This window comes from Acipenser ruthenus, chromosome 4 (assembly GCF_902713425.1).
Source record: "Acipenser ruthenus chromosome 4, fAciRut3.2 maternal haplotype, whole genome shotgun sequence".
NCBI classification, from domain to species: domain Eukaryota; kingdom Metazoa; phylum Chordata; class Actinopteri; order Acipenseriformes; family Acipenseridae; genus Acipenser; species Acipenser ruthenus.
Genome location: NC_081192.1, coordinates 99,651,741 through 99,674,148, shown reverse-complemented (window position 1 = coordinate 99,674,148; position 22,408 = coordinate 99,651,741). Strand labels below are relative to the sequence as shown.

The window sequence follows — 22,408 nt, the reverse complement described above, 5'->3', positions numbered from 1 at the left end:
AAAGACGTCTTGGCTGATCAAACGGCTCCTAATCTCCTAGTCAAAGAACTGTAATACAAACTTATATTAAAAAAAAAAAAAGAATACTATTTTTATCATTTTCTTTTTTTTTTTTTTTACAGAGTTTACTTTCTGTCCACGACACAGTAGCTCAGAAGAGCTACGACCCAGAATTGCCCCCTTTGCCAGATGATATTGATGATGATGAAGATTCAGTGAAGATTATCCGCCTGGTCAAGAACAAGGAGCCACTAGTAATTCAGATTCAAGTTTTTGAGACTAATCAAGTTACAATAGCTTTTAGCTGCATCAGCTCTTACCATAACCCCTAACTAATTTATATCCAAAGTCATTTTACATGTATTGATGCACAGTGTTGTTCTTTGCCATTTGGGCTCTAGTGTTTTTCCACAAAGGAGCCTTAATTTGAGAATGTAGTTATTAAAAATGTAAAATAGCGAATGTACTGCTGCAGCTACATTTAAACCACCACAAAATACTGTGTGTGTGTGTCTATATATATATATATATATATATATATATATATATATATATATATATATATACAGTACTGTGAAAAAGTTTTAGGCAGGTGTGAAAAAATGCTGTAAAGTAAGAATGCTTTCAAAAATAGACATGTTAATAGATTATATTTATCAATTAACTAAATGCAAAGTGAGCAAACAGAAGAAAAATCTAAATCAAATCCATATTTGGTGTGACCACCCTTTGCCTTCAAAACAGCATCAATTCTTCTAGGTACACTTGCACAAAGTCAGGGATTTTGTAGGCATATAGTCAGGTGTATGATTAAACAATTATACCAAACAGGTGCTAATGATCATCAATTCAATCTGTAGGTTGAAACACAATCATTAACTGAAACAGAAACAGCTGTGTAGGGGGAATAAAACTGCAACAGCCAAACTCAGCTAACAAGGTGAGGTTGCTGAAGACAGTTTATTGTCAAAAGTCATACACCATGGCAAGACTGAGCACAGCAACAAGACACAAGGTAGTTATACTGCATCAGCAAGGTCTCTCCCAGGCAGAAATTTCAAGGCAGACAGGGGTTTCCAGATGTGCTGTCCAAGCTCTTTTGAAGAAGCACAAAGAAACGGGCAACGTTGAGGACCGTAGACGCAGTGGTCGGCCAAGGAAACTTACTGCAGCGGATGAAAGACACATTCGCAATCGGAAGATGTCCAGCAGTGCCATCAGCTCAGAATTGGCAGAAAACAGTGGGACCCTGGTACACCCATCTACTGTCCGGAGAAGTCTGGTCAGAAGTGGCCTTCATGGAAGACTTGCAGCCAAAAAGCCATACCTCCGATGTGGAAACAAGGCCAAGCGACTCAACTATGCACGAAAACACCGGAACTGGGGTGCAGAAAAATGGCAGCAGGTGCTCTGGACTGATGAGTCAAAATTTGAAATATTTGGCTGTAGCAGAAGGCAGTTTGTTCGCCGAAGGGCTGGAGAGCGGTACACGAATGAGTGTCTGCAGGCAACAGTGAAGCATGGTGGAGGTTCCTTGCAAGTTTGGGGCTGCATTTCTGCAAATGGAGTTGGGGATTTGGTCAGAATTAATGGTCTCCTCAATGCTGAGAAGTACAGGCAGATACTTATCCATCATGCAATACCATCAGGGAGGCATCTGATTGGCCCCGAATTTATTCTGCAACATGACAACGACCCCAAACATACAGCGAAAGTCATTAAGAACTATCTTCAGCGTAAAGAAGAACAAGGAGTCCTGGAAGTGATGGTATGGCCCCCACAGAGCCCTGATCTCAACATCATCGAGTCTGTCTGGGATTACATGATGAGAGAGAAGCAACTGAGGCTGCCTAAATCCACAGAAGAACTGTGGTTAGTTCTCCAAGATGTTTGGGCCAACCTACCTGCCGAGTTCCTTCAAAAATTGTGTGCAAGTGTACCTAGAAGAATTGATGCTGTTTTGAAGGCAAAGGGTGGTCACACCAAATATTGATTTGATGTAGATTTTTCTTCTGTTCACTCACTTTGCATTTTGTTAATTGATAAATATAAACTATTAACATGTCTATTTTTGAAAGCATTCTTACTTTACAGCATTTTTTCACACCTGCCTAAAACTTTTGCACAGTACTGTATATATATATATATATATAATATATATATATATATATATATAAATAAAAATTATTTATTTTACTGTTATGACCAAAGCCCTTATATACAGTACATTTTCCACTCAACCACAGACTCTCACACACACACACACACACACACTGGCAGTCAAAGTGAATCGGACGTCAGCTACATTTTCTTCAAATGGCATTTTTAAAGGTTCTTTATAAAATATTACAGCAGACATGCTGAACAGAAGAATAAGGCAAGTCTTTAGATACCAATCAAACAGGTAATTATCACTGTGCTTTGTTCTTTCCACATCATGTTTTGGCACAAGGGCTTATGCTGACCCCCTCAGGCCTCCTGGTCTTTGAGTTCAGTACAACTGTGGTCAATCTGTGGTCAATCTGGCCATTTCAGAAACAACACCTCTCCCACCTTTTTAAGAGCATCATCATTTGGCAAATATAGATGGTTCCTGTGACCATTTTCAGCCATTCTTAACATTTCTATGTTTCAACAAACTATTCACAATGTATCACTTGAAAACTGTTGCCTAGTAAGACGATGAAGCTCTCAGAGAATGTTGTTTACAGCAGGTATTTCTAGCATCGTGAACAGAGAATTTCCTGAAATTTCTGAAAACAAACAAGGAATCAAAGATGCAAACTAGAGCAAACCATTAAATTGGTAACCAATTTTAATTATAAAACAAAACAAACAACAAAAAAAAAACGAACATGGTTACTGGTATCTAGCCAGTCTTGTTTCGGCACAATTGTGTTGGTTTCTCTATACAAACTAACTTTCCATGCATACTGCAATGCTGCATTATGAACATTTAAATTAGGGGAGCCCTGAAAGATAAATGTATAACAACAAATACGTGTAACTTTTTTTTATAATCAAATGGCCAAAAATACATCATATATCATTAACACAGAAGAGAGGCGGGCTGGCGGATTTATTATTGCACCCAAATCAATTATGTATGATAATTATGGAAAGTCCAGAAGCTAATCACTTAGCAAGAATACTTTTACAGCTACCGTAAGAACTGTGATTGTACTGTACTTCTAATATCACGTGTACATTTTAGTTCAGGGTACACACAAGTAAAGAGACATGCTTTTGTAAATGTTCAGATAGCCTCCTGTTAAAAGCATGAAGGAATGGCAAAGCGATTTATATTTTAACAGATTGAAACTTGTGGCATCATTGTGGAGATTGAGATGACTTGGCTGCCTCCTCAGGGATCTTGGTTAGATTGCCTCGTTTCTCAGTGATTCGTCTATTTACTTTATTGTGATTAGATTAATGGATTGTATGTAGTAGCACTGATTAATTGCTATCATTTTTCAGTCCTTGACTTCATATTTTTGTAAACGCTAGAACTAAATCCCCATGATCTCTACCCGAACTCCCATTCTTTTCGTCCCGAAACTAGATCTGAATGATTTATTTGATAAAATGTAGAGAATGAAATAATTATCTTCTGAAATAGCATAAACACATGTGTCCAGCAAGCAGAATAAAGGAATAGTAGTATATTTTATTAAAATAATGTGTTATTGATTAAATTCTGAATGACTACATTAAATTAAAGCACAAAGTTGTGCACAGACCAAATTCTGTCCAGTATAATATGTTGAAGTGGTCTGTATACAGAGTGACTAATGCGAGTATAATAAAAAATGCCAAAAATCAGTAAATGAGAACAGAGTTGGTAGTATTGCACGTGTTTGCTGTGAGCGAGTAAGCAAAGTAAGAAGCAGATTGAGAAGATTATGAGACTATTTTCAGTCTGATTCTTGGAAAGATTATAAAACAAATCAGAACTATCCAAAGCCTTCTGTCTGAACAAACTGTATTACAATACAACCCAGATACTTTTCTGAATATGAACTTGGCGTAAAATTTAGTTTAGCTCGGTCAATATAAAAATCTTTTTCAAAAAAGTTTTAATCCATCAGTATGACGTCCAGATATCTAAACACTCAATCCTAAAATAATAAGTAACATAAGAGAAAGCATTGACAACAAAGACCTTTCCTCAAAACAGTCTAGTTTTAGAGTTGCTGCTTGTTTAAACTTGGTGAATTCAGTATTGCAATGAACAGTAAGATGTTTGATGCAATATATTTGGGCACCCCTGCTGGTTTCTAGTGCTTGGGGAGGCCTAGCCTACCTGTTTTACCCCCCAACTTACTGAATATCTTGGTATCCCTGAATGCTGCCAGTGCAGAATGACTAGGTGTGATCCTTTATTTCACCCCAATAATGGGGTTCTGCAATGGTAACGGCCAGGACTGGTGCTGCGTTTAGGGGATTACTAGACCACTCACAATTCATTGTAACTAGAACATGGATAACATGTTGCTCCTTTTAGATAGTTTGGTCATTAAAATCATTTTCATATATTTGAGTGGAAGATTATCTTTTTAGGGATACCATGCTATTTAGTGAGTTAGTGGTCGGAGTGGGGTAAAACAGGACACATAAATGTCCTATTATTATTATTATAATTATTTATTTCTTAGCAGACACCCTTATCCAGGGCGACTTACAATTGTTACAAGATATCACATTATACATTGTTTCACATTATACAGATATCACAAAATACAAACTCCCAACTCCACATTCAGCAGAGGTGTCCCGTTACTTTTTGGATCGAGTAAGCTCTTCAGTACATTAAGCTTAACTTTACATATGACTGTATATAGAGGACCCCGTGTACATATAAAGAGATTGTCTCTGTTCCCTGGGGATAAACCATGTCTGAAATATAGATTTCTGTCAATGTCCTGGAAAATAACCCTTGTGATGTGAAGCTTCTGATATGTATATGTCTAAATTTGTCCAGAGGATGCCCCCGCTATTGTGGTGCAATAACGTGCTATTTGTCATCAGAAGTGCTGGAGGTGTTTACTTGTCTTAGATTTAATTTGTCCAGTACTGAAGAACACTGTTAGAATATTCCTCACTGTAAAAATACATTTTTGAATTTTGGCCACGTAAAAAAATAAATAAAAAAACCATTCAGGAGCATTTATGCTTTAGTCTTACAGTAATGAGTGCATATGGAACTGATCGTGGAAGTACATAGCTCCTTGATATCACATTACCCGTGAATAATTGATCTCCATATTTAAAACTCCCCTTGGTTCTCTACTTACTTTTCAATGAGCATTTACTGAAGAACACTGACATGGAATGCAATACATCATTTACATCAGCGTAGTCTGTAAAATAAATTATCTGTTTGAAAACACATTCTCGGTTGGTTGCGTATTGTAAGATTTAGTGACAAGGAGGGTATTTTTTTTATTTTTTTTGGTCTTTTGTGAGATGGATTTTGGTGCCCATGAAAGGTACTAGAAACTAATAAACCAATTGGCTGTCTTGTTGTGGATTAACATTTTGGGCACATCTATTTTGAAGGTTGCAAGTAAAAGCACCAGATGATAGGAGCATACCCTATGGATCATAAGGGACACCACAGTCTACACTTACTGTAGCGGTGGGCCAGTTCAGTTGGAAACTGGTGAAATCATTTTATTGAATTACCCCTGTGTGATTGCATTTACTTTTTATCATGGCTACCTGTCATATCATTGGGTGGGGTTCATTATCAGCAAAGTACAATAAAAAAAAATTGCCGTTGTTTTTTTTTGTTTTTTTTTGTTACATATTCCTTCCATTTTCCCCACAAAGCAGCCACCGGACTATTAAGTTAACCGTGTACGTTAGATGTACTGGAGTCTATTGAATTGATCTAGATGGCGCGCACTTAAGATCAATTGAATAGACCCCACTGTGCACAAAAGAAAGTTTCCAGTATTTTCCCATGTTGTATTAGACTGAACTTTTGTCTTTTTTCTTTTTTCTTTTTTCGCCCTGGCTGAACAATTCTTGAAGTTCAATTGGTTATGAGGAGTTTTCTGTGCATGTCTAGAGCAGGATTAAGACGGGATTGGCGGGTGTGCTGTGTAGTCATTCCAGTTTTTTGTGGGTAAGAATTACTTCCGGGAGCAAAGGTGTAGCCATTATTGTATTTCTCTTTTTTGTAGGGGGCAACAATAAAAAGAGATGAAAACACAGGAGCTGTTGTTGTTGCAAGAATAATGAAAGGAGGAGCAGCTGACAGAAGTGGTACGTGGTCATTCATTCATTCATTCATTCATTCATTCATTCATTCATTCATATATAGTGAAATATACATTAACCCATATCTTAATTTGTAAAGTAGCCAGAAGATCATGCTCAGGTCATGATTCTGCCTGTCACTACTTCATACAAACATTTCTAATGCAAAAGAAAAATAAATACAGCTGTGGAGCATGGGCCAAACATCCAAATTAAAACTAGCTGTAAATAAATATTTTTGTAAATAAAACGATTTAGAATAAGCAATGCCATTTACTGTATAATGAGTGGAATTTTAATAGCACACCTGTCCCATCTTGGATCTATTCATTTTTTTTTTTTCATTTTTTTTTTTTTTAACTTTTGGATATGTTGTCTGTTTTCAGAGTATTTTTATTTATTTGAATTGCAGGTCTAATCCATGTGGGAGATGAACTGAGGGAAGTGAATGGAATTCCTGTGGAGGATAAGAAACCTGAGGAAATCATTCACATTTTGGTATGAACATGTTATTATTCGCCTGCTGCTTTCAGATCTGTTTTTATTATTTAGTTTTAGATTTATCTCTTGAGTTGTGTAAGGCAGACGATTATTACATGATTTACTGCCATTCTAAAACTATGTTAAGTGAAACAAATAAGGGATCGTTAAAACATGAAACATACTATTATTTAAATTACGCTTTGTGAAATTCATGGCAGTTAATCTGTTATCTTAAAAAAATAAACAAATAGAAAGTCTTAGTTTAATGAATCCTTTTTCTTGCCCTCTTTTTTTGTTGCCCTGTGTCAGGCCCAGTCACAAGGGGCAATAACATTTAAGATCATACCAGGCATCAACGAGGACACAAGCAGCAAGGAGCCCAAGGTATGTCCTGCCAGAGAGATTATATTGATTGTGTTGCACACACTTAGGCTTTTAAACAATGCAATTCAACGTCTTCTCCTACCCCCTGCCTCCAGTGCCTGGGAGTTGAATGGTCTGCCTGCTGCAGTTACATGTTACTTAGACAGAACTGTACTAGTTATAGTAACGTATTGCATTAAAAATTGTAACTAGTTACAGATAAAGTTACAAATAGTTACTTCTTGGGGACAGTTTACAATTTATAGGGATATATATTTTTGTTCGGTGTGGTCAGGCTGCACTCTGAAATTTTCTTTGAAGATCCAGCTATCGAACCGACTCTTTCTCTCCTCTGACACCATTTTCTAGCAAGATGATATAAAAAGCTCTTTCATGTGACATGTATGGGTTTGACTTACACTGTTGAAGCACTTTCTAGTTTTACATCTAATACATAGTCCTTTTTTGATGTTACTACTTTAAATGATTTGCCTACATTTAGTTACCTGTTTGAAAAAGGTACCGTTACAGACCAAGTTACTGAAAATGTAATCCGATTTACAGTAATGCATTACATGTGATGCTTATTTACAGGAGAAATTAATCTATTGTGCTTCCAAGGTATTGGTAAAAGTGGAGGTCTGAAAATCTTAGTCTGTGTCCTGAATCTTTGTTTATTTAGTTAGCTTGTTATCTGTCTGTCTACCAAGCTGGTATTGCCCTGTATATTGTCTCCTTAGTGTCCTCCTGTTAATTTGGGACACTGCTGCTGTTTTAAGTTTGATTGTCTACATGAATATAACTTGCTTGGCATAACATTAGTTATAAGCTTGAATGTTTTAATATATTTAAAATTTTAAAATATTAATCAGGGCTCCACATGTTTTGAGAATTGCATGGAGAAAACTTACAACAATAAATGCTCCTGACATTTCCCTTTGTTTGTAGATTTAAAAAGTCTACTAGAAAGCTGATATGTATCTCCTTTCTTTTGTAAGAACTTGCTTTAGAAAACTTAACATGTTTTTATAGTTCAGCCTGACTGCCAATGTTGTTATTTAAAATGGAATCCACTGAAACTGGCAGTGATTTAGACTTTATTTTCAAAGGTTTAATCAACAGACATTTAAGAAACAACTCCCCAACCAAACTTTGTAGATTGTTTTGGCTTGCATCATTGGAAAAAATGCCCACAGTTGAAAGTAACAGGTGAAAGTCAGAAGGTTTGAGGCAGTTTATTTTAAAATATGCACTAAACACTGTGTCAGTCTGTTTTGATCAAATCACCCTGTCCTGTTTCTGAATGGGCCTACATTTTTAAACTTGGAATTATAAAATGATTCTAATGCATGTCATTAAATAAATTTTGGAGAGAGATTTATTTTTTTGCCTTTTTGGAAATAACAGAAATTTTGTTTTAGTCTTTTATACAGCTTTACTAAAACATTGTTAGCTTTAGAAATAAAACCGCTTTTATTTTATAAGGTACTCTTGTAACATTTCGCAGGGATGAGTCACCAGGCTGTGTGGAACCTCTCTCTGTTGTGTTCTTTGATAAGCTATGCTTTGTATCTCAAGACAGTGAGGTTAAAGACCCAACTCATTTGAAGTCATAAACATATAGTATTGTGTATTTGGTTTGGATAAAGCACTTGCATTATAAGAAGAATCTGATTTAAAAAATAAATAAATAAATAACACAGAAAGGGTTGTTTTTATAATAACGCGCACTCCTCTGTATAACGCGTATAACTGAGATGCTTTGGGTTACATCCCTTATAAAACAGTATGTGTACTTGTGACAGGCTGGCTGCAGGGAGGAACTCAGACCAGAGAGAGAAACACACAGACAGACGGTGGTGATGAGAAGCTGAGTGCAAATGGTAGCACTCAGCGTTCATTAAACGAAATAAAAGGTTTAAACAGACAGAACACAAAACAGGACACGGCGCTTGAGGCCAAAATAAACAGTCAAACAAAACAAACTAACACTTAACAAACAGTGCACAGAGACAAACAAACATGGTGAGAACAAACACTTTACGTTTTATTTTGCTTTTCTTTCTCCTTCTCTCTCTCCCGTTCTCCACTCTCGAACACCCAACCCCGAGTGAATGAAAATGTGTCTATATATACTGTTGTGCTGGGATTCAATTACTAATTAATAATTCACTTGAATCCCAGCACGTGAATGAATTACGTGCAACCCCGTGCTCACATATTACATACTTTAAATGCACATGAAGTGATTTGTGCCATCCTCGTGCCTAAATACAAATCTACATTTTTAAATACACGTGAAACACAGACCTGTTTATATCCCGTGTACCAATGACTATACACCAACATTTACACACAACATACAACATAGAACACACACATGCACACAGGGGCGGGGCACATTGCCACAGTACTATATATAGTACTATTTCCCAAGTGTATTGCATATTTTATATGCAACATGCAGCCTATATATAAATGCTCCCAGTATTTATAAACGGGTGCACGTTATATCTTGGAGATTACGGTACAACATTTATATCACTTTTGGTTTTTTTTACGCCAGAGGCTGTTTTAATTTACCTCACACAGATGTTATCATAAATTACCCCTAATTATCTTCACAACAAGGTATCAAGAGTAACATTAGGTCAAGTATTGAAGTGTGGAGCAGAGACGAATAGCCCTCCTCAGAACAGGAGTCTGGCAGTCCGTCCTCCGCAGATGTTTGTCTCTTGTTGCGGAATGCATGAACATTTGATTTTCAGTTGAAAAACTGTTTTAAAGCCAAACATTTTGACAACTGAATTGCTCTTTATAAATTTATAAAAAACATATTGGGTATTTTTATTGTAAACTTGTATTTATTTATTTATAAACTGCACTTGTGTATTTTGGATATATTGGGTTAGATTTTTCAAAACTTTTACTCCAAATTGCTTCTTTTTATTTAACATATTTAATCTTACAAAACTAGTAACAAACAACTCAAAAGGGTAATGTAGGGACTCAAAGGTGTGGCTTAGTTTTTGTCGCGAGTAACAATAACAGTTTTATTCTCCGTTTGCAAATTGCACTTTTTGTGAAGACCTTGGTAAATGTAAACTCAAATGGTTCTGTGTTGTCATGTCTAAAGGGAACGAACTGATGGACCGAATTAAATGAGGCAGAGAGCATCTGGTTACTGAGGGACAGTCACGGTTGTGACTGAAATGACTGCACTTACTTAAACGTTAACTGCACTTGTCCTGAACATTCGATGTAAAAATAAAAATTACTTTTATGCTTTTGTATTAATTACTTTTTGGAGTTTGTATTTTTCCCCCAGCATTCCAGAAAGTGAGTCTATTTCTGTCTTCTTTCCATCTGATGCAATAAATAAAAATCACTGTCTTGGTGCTGGTAGTAGCACAAGTAGTAGTAGTAGTAGCAAGAACAATGGTAACAACAGAATTTTAACCTTTCTTCTGTTGTGCTTTGGAGGATGTAGGTAATTGAAGATAAATGTTTTCTTCCTTCCAGATGTGTGTTAAAACCCTTTTTGACTATGATCCTAATGAGGACAAAGCAATCCCATGTAAAGAAGCTGGGCTCCCTTTCAAAAAGGGAGATGTCCTTCAGATCATGAGCCAGGATGATGCAACCTGGTGGCAGGCCAAACTGGAAGGTGATGCCAACCCCCGAGCAGGCCTGATCCCTTCCAAACACTTCCAGGAGAGGTGAGCTACAGAGGAGCTGATGCTAAAAACACACACTCCCAAACAAGGGCCCAACCCCTCTGCCCCTTCCCCACTTGACAATATGAGGAATGAGTTTTGCATCCCTCTGCCAAAGTAGTTTGGATTTCCTTGCATGTCTGGCTTAAAATGAGTAATGACAGAAAATGATAGCGCTGGTACTGATCCACTTTGGAATAGGAACATGGAAAATAGCACATCAGTGGCTGCTTAATCTACATTGATGTGCACTACAGCGCTCAGGGCTCTAGCAGTTTCTTGGCATGGCCGGGTGACTGAAAATTCAGTCGTCAGATTTGTTTTGGTGGCTCCTGAATAAAAAGCCTTGTGCCTTGTTTTATTTATATATATATATATATATATATATATATATATATATATATATATATATATATATATATATATATTATATAAATAGCTTTTTCTCGGTATCATAGCAGAAAGTGTTTATTAATCCCTAGGAAGCTGTTAAAAACTGATGGTTTTATTGTATTCTCTTGTTTTTCCTCCAGGAGATTGGCACTGAGAAGGCCTGTAACCCTTGTTCATCCTCAAAGAAGTTCAAACAGAAGATTGTGTAAGGTCATATTTTACATGATAGGGATACAAATCATCCCATTAGACCCTTAGCACAACCCATGAGAACTGCAGGAGTAACCTCTGTAGAGCTAGAGGACTGGCAAAACCTATAGATATCCTAATCCTATCAAACAATATCAGTTTCCCAAAGCACACTGCATTGAATCAGACATGCCATTAACCCAAGTACTGATTGCTTCCTTTATTTTTTAAAGTGTTGCAATTTGCAGAGCAGCCAGATCTTGACAGTCATTCCCTGTTATCCTTTTAAAACTATCTTTTGTAACCTTAAATATACAATTGGATTTCATCCGAGTTTATATATACATCTTAATTTATGAAAAGCTGTGTTTGTTGGGTGGCCTTTTTGGAATATTGTGTCTTTTATTGAGTGTTAGATCATATGAAGATGCCCCAGGAAACAATGTTAATTGTACATATCACATTATCCATTATTCAACTGCTTCTTGAATTCTAGCTGTATGACTAACATTTTAGCACACCACCATGTCTCATTGTGTTCACTTTAACGTGACATCTCATCAATGTGCTCTGCTTATTAGGTGTACAGTAATACAAGAATGTGGATGTAATAAAGTCAGGTTCTATCATTGAACTCATTGCATTTACCATTGTAGTTAGGACATGTCATGACTGGTAAATGCATTTTAAAGGTGGTTTTTGAGAATATTTGGATAGTTTCAGACGATCCGATGCTTCAGGTGATGTCTGTCCTGTTAGTGTATTATTCTCTCCCCCATCATGTTTTTTTTTTTGTTTTTTGTTTTTGTGTGTTTGTGCTGTCTGCCATCTTATCGGAAATGTTTTTTAACAATGCCACAAAGCTTACCAGACGGATGGGTCCTGGTCAGCTGATAGTCACTCTCCTACATTCTTTAGGCTGTGTTTTAGACAGCAGCTTCCAGTATTCATGCGATGCACCATCTCGCAGGGAGGGCATTGGCGAAAAGTAGGCTCTATCACGTTAAATGGTGGGTTAACAAAGCAACATGACAAAGTAGGATTACTGTTGTCATTGACACGGGTGATGTTGAACACGTTTACATTAACATTTCAAACAGGATAGTGTGTTTTATACATTTAGTCATATCTGCACACACAGCAGTATTTTAACAAATAACTTCATAGAAAATGTGAATAAGTATGTTTTTCTTTCTTTAATACTGAACTGATAAATCTGTCTTCAGATTTCACAATAGATCAGTAAGTTGAAATCGTTCCACAAACTGCATCTTTATTTTAATTTGTGTGGAACATAAGGGAATATTTTGAATATTGGCATTGCACTGTTATTGTTGATTATGTGGAAATCAGTGTCTTTAACTATATTAAGTTAGGATTGATTGACCCAGTTCTGATTATAAAGGGACATTAGTGGTTGATTGCAGATGATTTCATACTTACTAACTTCAGTTTACAGGAAAGTAATTATGATTTTCTTGTACCATTGGAACACAATAGCTTTGGACTTCAGTCCCTTAAAGTTACATAAACCAGTTGTTTTCAAACTTAGGACATGACTAATATATTATTGAAATACACCTCAGTAGAATTTCATTCAGCATATTATTTATTTATTTATTTATTTATTTATTTATTTATTTATTTATTAATTATCCAGGGTGACTTACAGTTGTTGCAAAATATTACATTACACAATATCCCCTTACAGATAAGAGCAGTTATAAGGTACAGTAAAATCATTAGAAAGATCAAATTCAAATAAGAGCAAAATAAAGAATACAGTAGATAATACATTTGAGAGCGAATTTGTCTGAGAGCAGTAAACTTATAGTAGAAATGGTTGCTTAGAAGACTAAATTCCAATAAGAGCATGTAGTAAGTACTATAAATGGATAAGAACGATTTAAAAAAAAAAACTGAATACAGATACCTTTTAAAGAGTAAAATCAAGTACAACATACAGGAAATAGTTATAATTAAGAGCAGTAGTAGAATAAAGCAAAATATGGAGCAGTTCAGTTCAAGTGCAAGATGATGCAAGTACTGGTACAGTTGGGTATCATAGTCCATTATAGGCAAGTTGTGAGGTTTGTAGATGCTGTCTGAACAGGTGAGTCTTAGGAGGCGCCGGAAGATGGTCAGGGACTGAGCACTCCTGGTATCCTAGAGTAGGTTGTTCCACCACTGAATAGTAAGGATGGAGAAGGTAAGCTGGGGAGCGCTGGGGGTGGGGGGGTGGGTACTGCTAATCTGCCAGTGGTGGAGGAGGTGAGAGGGGGTATAGGGAGCAGCGGTTTAGCATGGGAGAAACGAGGAAGAGAAAAGACAAGGCAGGCAGCAGAGTTTTTGATGAGCTGGAGCGGACGGATAGCAGAGGCAGGGAGGCTGGTCAGGAGGGAGTTGCAGTAGTCAAGGCGGGACAGTACCAGGGCCTGAACTAGGAGCTGTGTGGAGTAGTCGGTGAGGAAGGGACGAGTTCTGCCTATATTTCTGAGGAAGAAGCGATGAGAGTGTGTCAGAGTAGAGATGTGCTGAGAGTAGGAGAGGGAGGGGTTGAGGGTGACACAGAGGTTCTTGATGAAGGGGAGTGGATTCAGTTGGAATAAAGATAGAGAGATCAGGGGAGGAAGAGGGGGGGAAGAAGAGGAGGTCTGATGTGGAGAGGTTGAGTTTGAGATGATGCAAGTGCATCCAGGAGTAGATGGCCAAGAGACAGGTAGAGATACGGGAGGAGATGTCTGTCAGAGGAGGGAAAGAAGAGGAAGATCTAAGCATCATCAGCATAGAAATGATTTGAGAAGCCTTTGGAGGAGATGAGGGGACACAGGGAGCGGGAGTAGAAAGACACCTGTCAAAAGAGAGCAAGAAGGTGAGCCACACCAGGACACCTGGTATGTGTAATCGAAGAGGTAGGAGGAGAACCAGGCAAGAGCAATGCCTTCTCTTCTTCCCAGTAGTTTCTGATGTGTTGCTAATTGTTTTGATTGATGATAGTCGTGTGGTGTTAATTTTAAGAGTAATGCAGCTATACATTTTACTGCACTATTTAATGATACAGTATGTATGAAGGCTATATTTGCATCCTGAGCCATTCTAAGAATAAAGAAAAATGCATGATGTCACAGTAATGACGTCAAAAAAGTGATAATTCCTCTAGAGGAAAATATACTTGAACCCGTTCGACTCCTCGAGACCATCACTTTCAATTCAAACATAAAATGTCTCATTTTCAATCACTCGACAACACCCACAGTACAGAAATGTTCATTAATGATCAACAAAATGAGAATACGTTATTAAAAAAAAAAAAAAAAAAAAAGTAAAGCTGGTACATTCGGATCTCAGAGAAACTGGAGAAACGGATAACGACATAGAATGCCTGTACAGCACTGAAACACTACGTTTAAAAAAAACAAACTGTACCGCTGAGCCTCGTTGTCTTTAATATTAGCATCGCAAGGGTATCCATGTATTATAAAAAATAATAGCTGGGCCTCTTCAATGAGTTAAAGGAAAACAATTCCATCTCGGGTTTCTGTGACAGTTTATAAATTACTGTGAAAACCTTTTGTATAAGTATTTTCTAGGTATTTTTAGGGCATCCTAAAAATGGGGGGGGCGGGGGGGCGGTGACTTGTACACCGGTTTTTACAGTACTCGACCTTCGGTCTCGTAATTTATGACGTCACAGTAACGCTTGATGAAATTATTTTCCTGTAACTCACTGAGGCCCATCATATATATATATATATATATATATATATATATATATATATATATATATATATATATATATATATATATATATATATAATTACAGTGCCTATAGAAAGTCTACACCCCCTTTTCATATATATATTTTTTTTGAGGGTAATGATTAAAAATAAAAAATAAATCGCATATATTAATATTTTAAGTGCATGATACATATTTAAATGCTATATAGTACACATACCTTTAGTCCCTACTTGTGTAACCTTTTTCAGTAATGGAAATAATAATAATAATGATAATAATAATAATAATAATAATAATAATAATAATAATAATAATAATAGTAAAATATCTTCATGGCTCATTTCTTGTAAAGACGCTGACATATCTGAATTTTGTTCATCGCGGTTTCCTTTTGAAACTTCTCCAATCACATGAAAATAATTTGTTATTTTCCTCATCTTGATTTGACAAGTTTTCAAACTGTCTGGAAACGAGTAGCCGTCGCACTGATAAATCAGTGAAATTGGCAGGGTATGGTATTTGTAGTTTTTAATGTGTGATTAACAGTGGGCAGTGGACACCAGTATAAACTGCATTCCCAGAGTACATTACGATTGAGCTATGAGAATTTAGATTTGTGTTTATTTTGTTTGTGTGTTTTTTATACTGTCAGCTAAAAACAATTTACGTTTTTTTTTTTTTTTATAGTTAACCTTTAGGAATTTCTTGTGGCACACGTGCGCCTAAATTAAAATTGACGTTTGCACAAGCAAATTTTTTGTCGCATATGCGACCAAATTAGTCGCACTATAGAGCCCAGTTATTATATTGTTTTGTTTCCGTTTTAGTTCCTGAGAATAGTCACAGCAGTTATTATTATTATTATTATTATTATTGAGGTGTACTTGCTGCTCGCTGTGTTATTGTTTTCTGTCAGTTAAGAAAAGGCTTAATGCAAAAGCTTGTTTTAACGTTGTCTTCATTACCCCGGCCAGAGACCTGTGCTTTCAACTGCTTTGTCATATTTTCTACGTTTTCTTTAAATTCTGAAATTAATAAATCGAAACCCGAGTAGTAAAAAGAGACCCGGGTAGCGTTGGGTAATTTAAAACCCGGGTTTTACCTGGATACCTGTGCCGACCTCTAATGACAGACAGACAGACAGACAGACGCAGGCAAAAGTATTTGGGCATATATATATATATATATATATATATATATATATATATATATATATATATATATATAGAAAACCCACAAAGGAAGTGATTTCTATCATTTCTAATTGTTGTATTGAAAGATATAAATTAAAGATTCAGCTATATAATTAAACAATTATTACATAACATGCATAAAATGAAATATAACATGCAAAAACTAATTTCATACTTTGACGAAAGTATTTGGGAAATAAACATTTCGTATGAAACCCATTCGTAGCTAATTATTGACAATTATCATGATTGAAAACCAACACCTGATGGTAATTATAGAATAAATAAATACATAATGATGAAGTGCTAAAAAATATATTGGAAATGTGTGATTTAAAAAAAAAAAAAAAAAAAAAAATGGTTAAAAATAAAGAGTACAGCAGTGATCTCAAAATCGCAGTGGTACAACTAAACAAAAAAGGAGAAACTACCAGAAAAATAGCAGAAAGACTCGGTTTACTGAAAAGCACTGAACAGGAACTACTGCAACTAGCTCCAGGTGTGGAAGACCAAGAAAGATTTCTAAAAAATCTGGAAAAAGAATTGTTCGAGCAGCCCGGCATAATACTTAAATTACTGCAAAAGATTTGACACACAAGTTGCGAGAAGATGGTTAAGAAATTCATGAGCGAACAATTCCACGATACCTTAACGAGATGAATGTCCATGGATGAAAACCAAGATGCAAACCTTTGTTAAAAACAATACACAAGAAAACGATTGGAGTTTTCCATTGAATACTTGAAGAAGCCTGATGATTTCTTCAACCAAATTTTATGGTCAGACGAATCCAAAATATAACTTTTTTTTTTTCACCAAGAAAGCAACAATGTGTTTGGAGGAAGAGAGGAGAAGAATTTAAAGACAAGTTGATCCTGCCCAGTGTTAAGCATAGTGAAGTTTGTGTGATGGTATGGGCTTGTTTTTCTTCTTCAGGCACTGGTGACCTTTGTATTGTAGAAGGATTAATGCATGCTGCAAAATATCAAGACATTTTGCGCTGTCCTTTGTTACCCAGTGCTAGAAGGCTTATTGGACAGAAGTTTGTAGTCCAGCAGGATAATGACTCTAAACATTCTGCAAAGTCTACAAAGGAATTTCTGGAGAAAAAGGAAGATTACAGTTATGGATTGGCCATCTCAGTCCCCAGACTTCAGTCCAATCGAGATGTTGTGGATTGACTTAAAGGCTGCTGTTGCAAAAAGGAAATCAAAGTCGATTGCAGAACCCAAAGCTGTATGTGTATTATTATTTTTATTATATATTATTATATTATTATATTTCTTAGCAGACGTTCTTAACTTGTGTTGAAGAATGGGCAAAAATATCTCCGGAAAGATGCCAGGAACTGGTTTCAAAATACATAAAAAGACTGCAGGCTGTAGCAAAATATGAAATTCGTTTTTGCATGTTATTTTTCATTTTGTGCATGTTTTTTAATAATTTGTTGTTTTATTATAAAGCGGAATCTCTACTTTAATTTATATTTTATTTTATGCATTATTTTTATGACAATCAGAATTGTAAAACTTTAAAAGAACCCTAAAGTTGCACAATATGTTATACTACCACAGTATTCTATAATCATTGAGGAAGGGTCACACACTGTAACAATTTAAATACAGCACAGACTCAACTTGTCACGTCTTTAGACTTGCTTATTATTTTTTTGCAATACAAATATAACACTGTTGATTTAAAAAATGTGGATTTCTTGTTTTAGTAAAAAAAAAATCCTTTAGCATTTGCTATTTGTTAAGCAGTTTAACAATTCTCTCAGCATCTACTGAAACATCCAAGTGATTTTTTATTTTATTTTTTATTTTTTATATTTTTTAATCCAAATGGACAACAGGCCAGTGTTGTTTTGTGCACCCCCACACGGCCCTGGCAGTGTGCATTAGGCCTGCCCTGGGGAGCAGCCTTGGCCACTGATGGTGAGCCAGGTTTAATGCATATTTACTATGGGGCCTCTTCTCTTTCAAAACGGATGCAGTCATTTGGTTTAATTCTGCACAATGCCATTGTGGTTTTGCGATGCCCTGGAGATCAAACATTAACTGAGTTCACAAGTGCGTTCCACTGGCCTTGATGTGGCAATGGGGTCAAATATGCCTTTGGTACTGAAATTAATGTTGGATTTTATAAAAGAATGTAACTCCATCAACAGCTAGAGATATCAGAGATGCCAAAATACATGACCTTTACATGTCAAATATTTGTAAACTGTTCAGTGCTTGCTTTAAAATGCCTCATAATACATTGTACAAATATTCATTGGATTGACCTTTTTTTTTTTTTTTTTTTTTTTTTTTTTTTACCCCGCTTTTCTCCCAATTTGAAATGCCTAATTGTATTTAGGCTCAGCCCACCGCTACCACCCCTGCGCTGACTCGGGAGCGGCGAAGACGAACACACGCTGTCCTCCGAAGTGTGTGCCGTCAGCAGACCTCTTCTTTTCACTTTGCAGGCCTGCCATGCAGCCAGCCCACAGCTACAGTGTCGGAGGATAACGCAGCTCTGGGCAGCTTACAGGCAAGCCTGCAGGTGTCCGGCCAGTTTACAGGGGTCTCTGGTGTGCGGTGAGCCGGGGACACCCTGGCCGACCTAAGCTCCCCCCCCCGCGGGGCTCGGCCAATGTTGTTCTGTGCTCTAAATAACACTGTTTCCTCAGTTTTGCACACATCAGGGCTGTGACATCAGGGCAGGACATGTTGTTCCACTGCAGGTTTCATTATTGTCCCTTTTGTGGGCAATAGCACAGTATATTAGCCAATGGGGTTGTGAGTTTCAATCTAAGGGATGAATTCAATCTGTTAAACTTCTTCTATGAAGTGTAATTGAGTATTTAAATAGGGCGTCTGATTTTCAATGTTTTACCACGACTTTTCTACTCTCATTTAAAAATTAAATTGATACCGGTTAAGGCATTCGTGTATCTCAATCACAACTGAGAAACGCGTTAATAGTAAAATTGATTTAATTAACGTTTTTTTTTTTTTCTTTCTGTGAAACAACTAAATGGGCTTTTACATCAAAAGTCTCGCTTTTTCATTTAAAAGCAGAAGCGACTCATGTTATTAATGCAAATACAGTTACACATAGCGATTGTAATAAAGTGTGTTCAGCATAAAATACTTTATTTTTCTTTATAGCTTTAATAGGTTAGTCGCTTAACATGCTGCGATCTCATTTGTGCGTTCTGCTTTTAAATGAAAAATTAAGGCTTGGCTGATTTTTTAAAAGTCTATTTAGTTGTTTCACAGAAAGGGGGGAAAAAAAATTAATTAATAAATTTTACTTTTAACATATGATTGAGATACACAAGTGGCTAACAGGTATCAATTTAATTATGAAAATAGATAAGTTGGGGTAAAACACCGAAAATCAGAAGCCCTATTTAGTACCTTCGGGGCAGGGGCAGGAATTTGAGGTTAGCGATACAGTTCTGGGGGTTTGACATCCTAGCAATGTCCCTGGTAGATGCAGCGTGGGGAACACAGTTTTGTTCTTTTAAATGCAGTCTGTTAGATGCTTCTGGTTGATGTTGTGGCACCAGGCGACACTGCAAGCAGCCCTACAAGCAGGAGATCTTGGAGATGAACCAAAACAACAAAGGCAACAAAAGCTATTTCAGTGTGAACCTTGTTTCATGGAATTGGGAGCACGTGAACAAAAGGACATTTTTAACTGCAGCCAAATGTTCTTCATTCAATCAAGATGTAACCCAGTTTATTCAGTTAGTAGCATCTTGCAGCTGGCGTGCCACATTCAGCAGATAATGAATTTAAACGGAGACAAAAGGGGAAGGAATGCCTGGTGTATGGTACCAATTTGAGAGGGCTGAAGGTTAAGCAGTAATGGGTTGCAGGAGTTTAGCAGTAGTTATTACATGCAGTGAAGCTCATCCGTAGTGCCGGCTTTTCTTCAGTCTTATCTGTTTTGTAAAGGTGAGAGAATTTGAGAAGTGTGGCGCTGCCTGGTTGATTTTCATTCTGTTTCTTCTGTCATTAGGTGGAAGGTAGATGATTTTAATCACTAATCTATAGTAGCATCAGTAGATCATTTATAATTTGTCCATTGTGTTTTTTTGTTGTTGTTTTGTTGGTTGCGTAATGTTTTTTTGTTTTAACAAAGAAACACTTTTTTTTCCTTGCTTTTCTAAGATGAGGGGGCTGTTAACAGTGGTAGGTGTCATTTTCTTTATTTGATTCATTGTTTTTATTCAATATTATTTAAACCATTTTTTTAAATGATTTTCATTTTGTTTTCCATATGCTTCGCAGAAGAAATGGAAGGTACTGCTTGTTCATCCAATCTCACCCAGTAGACATGTAGAGAACAATCCATTGGTTTGGGATCAAATGTCCATAGTCTTGAAGTAGTGCTTCTCAGAACCATTGCTTTCCTTAGACTAGCACTGTATGTCTGTCAGAAATCCTGAAAAGGCGCTTTGCTGTCTTCTGTTGCTTCTTTCATGATTTCTTTGTTTGTTTGTTTGTTTGTTTGTTTGTCTTTATGTCTCACTTAGTAAAATCTCATACTGTGTAGATAGATATATGTGTATGTTTTAAAAATGCATCACACGTGTTCAGCTGGGGTATTGCTGTAAACCTTTCTCCAAATGCTTTTTTACTAGACTCCCAGAGGTTTGTATATAACTTGTAAAGATTTGATCAACCATTTGCAGTTCCCTTTCAAGTACGAAACGTAATCATCGCCAAATGGGATATAATGTCTTATAGGCCGAATTACCTGAGAACTTATATCAAAGCTGCTCCTTTAAGAGCCCCGTGTGCGTCAGATGTCGTCTCTGCCCACAGGAGAGAAAGACGAGTGACGCACAAGGCTCGGCGCCATTTCTTCTTTCAGCTCGCCTGAGACAGACCTTGTCAAAACTAAGGAGGTCGATATATTCACTTTTTCTCTCTCATTTCATGATTTGAAATAATTTCACATTTAAAATATGCATTGAATTATTTTATTAGCCTAGGTACTGATTAAGTCCCCTCCGCGGCCTTGTGCACCGCGGGAAGCCGACGGCTCCCTCGTCCGTTCCCTGAGATTCAGTCCTTTGTTGCAGCTAAGCTTCCACACTTTCTCTTGCTGCTCGGCTCTTCGGAAGTCGATATCATTCTTGCTAGCGCCTTTTCATAAATATATAAAATATATCATTTTTAGTAAGTTTTGATTGGTCTGTTTTTCTTTCAGAAACCCAGCGCACGTAGGTGTCTGCTACAGAGACACGGCTAGTGTTAAGGGCTTTTTAGCTTTTTTGACCATTGCTGTGTCTGCTTTTTGACCACGAAGGCTATAACATTATTCTAGTAGCAGACAATCTGCAACCCCAGTCTGTTTAACAATGCATGTTACCAGTGCTCTATTTTTGTGTATTCTGTGTACACAACTGTCAGCTTACTGTCTGTTCTTGTGCACATAGATTGCACGGCTGAACTGTTTTTTCAACCTTGCACAATGCCTGGGTTTCACCCTTGTGCTGGTTGCAAGAGAAACATTCCAGCAGAAGATAAGCACGACAGGGGCATCCACTGCCTGGGAAGGGAGCATGCAGAGAGAGCAGTTAAGGACCACAGCTTTTGCAGCCCTTGCGTTCATTTTGCAAAGAGGACATTTGAAAGCAGGCTGGCTCGCTGTTTCAGGGACCGGTCTGCATCTGACATTGGCGCAGCATAACTCACCCCATTCGTTCCATGTTGTTTCTATAGGGTGCACAACGCAGATAAGCTGCCAGTTACCGCCTGTTGAGGCTGCCATCCATTGCTACATTTGATGTCCCAATAAGCAATGCCACGTCACTGAGATGATGCTGAAAATGCGGCCTCTGCATTGTGCACGCTTCTTGGAAGCTACAGTAGCATACTGGTGGCTTACTAGTCCATGTTGCTACAATCTCTGTCCTTTGACCATAGGCCCTCGCCCCTCCAGTTGGACGAGCTGAGCCTGGTCAATAACCACCTGATCCAGTGGTCTAAGTACAATGGTCAGGTGTTGGGCAGGTGCATGGCTGCATTGGTGGCAGCAAGAAGGCAGCTCTGGCTTGCTCAG

The 22,408-nt window shown here is 37.1% G+C and overlaps 1 protein-coding gene across 9 annotated transcripts in view; it reads left to right on the top strand.

The window, feature by feature from the left end:
* The window catches only part of LOC117400737 (MAGUK p55 subfamily member 7-like), a 145,515-nt gene that overhangs the window by 85,109 nt on the left and 37,998 nt on the right, over positions 1 to 22,408 (top strand). For 6 of the 9 annotated variants that reach the window (XM_059023223.1, XM_059023218.1, XM_059023219.1 and 3 more), the window contains 7 exons: positions 123 to 254; positions 6,189 to 6,270; positions 6,677 to 6,762; positions 7,057 to 7,131; positions 10,633 to 10,829; positions 11,360 to 11,424; positions 20,509 to 20,529. In XM_059023223.1, coding sequence (XP_058879206.1) covers positions 123 to 254; positions 6,189 to 6,270; positions 6,677 to 6,762; positions 7,057 to 7,131; positions 10,633 to 10,829; positions 11,360 to 11,424; positions 20,509 to 20,529 — 658 coding nt within the window. The remainder of the gene's footprint in view (positions 1 to 122; positions 255 to 6,188; positions 6,271 to 6,676; positions 6,763 to 7,056; positions 7,132 to 10,632; positions 10,830 to 11,359; positions 11,425 to 20,508; positions 20,530 to 22,408) is intronic. The other 3 variants (XM_059023224.1, XM_059023225.1, XM_059023227.1) reach the window with 2 other exon arrangements.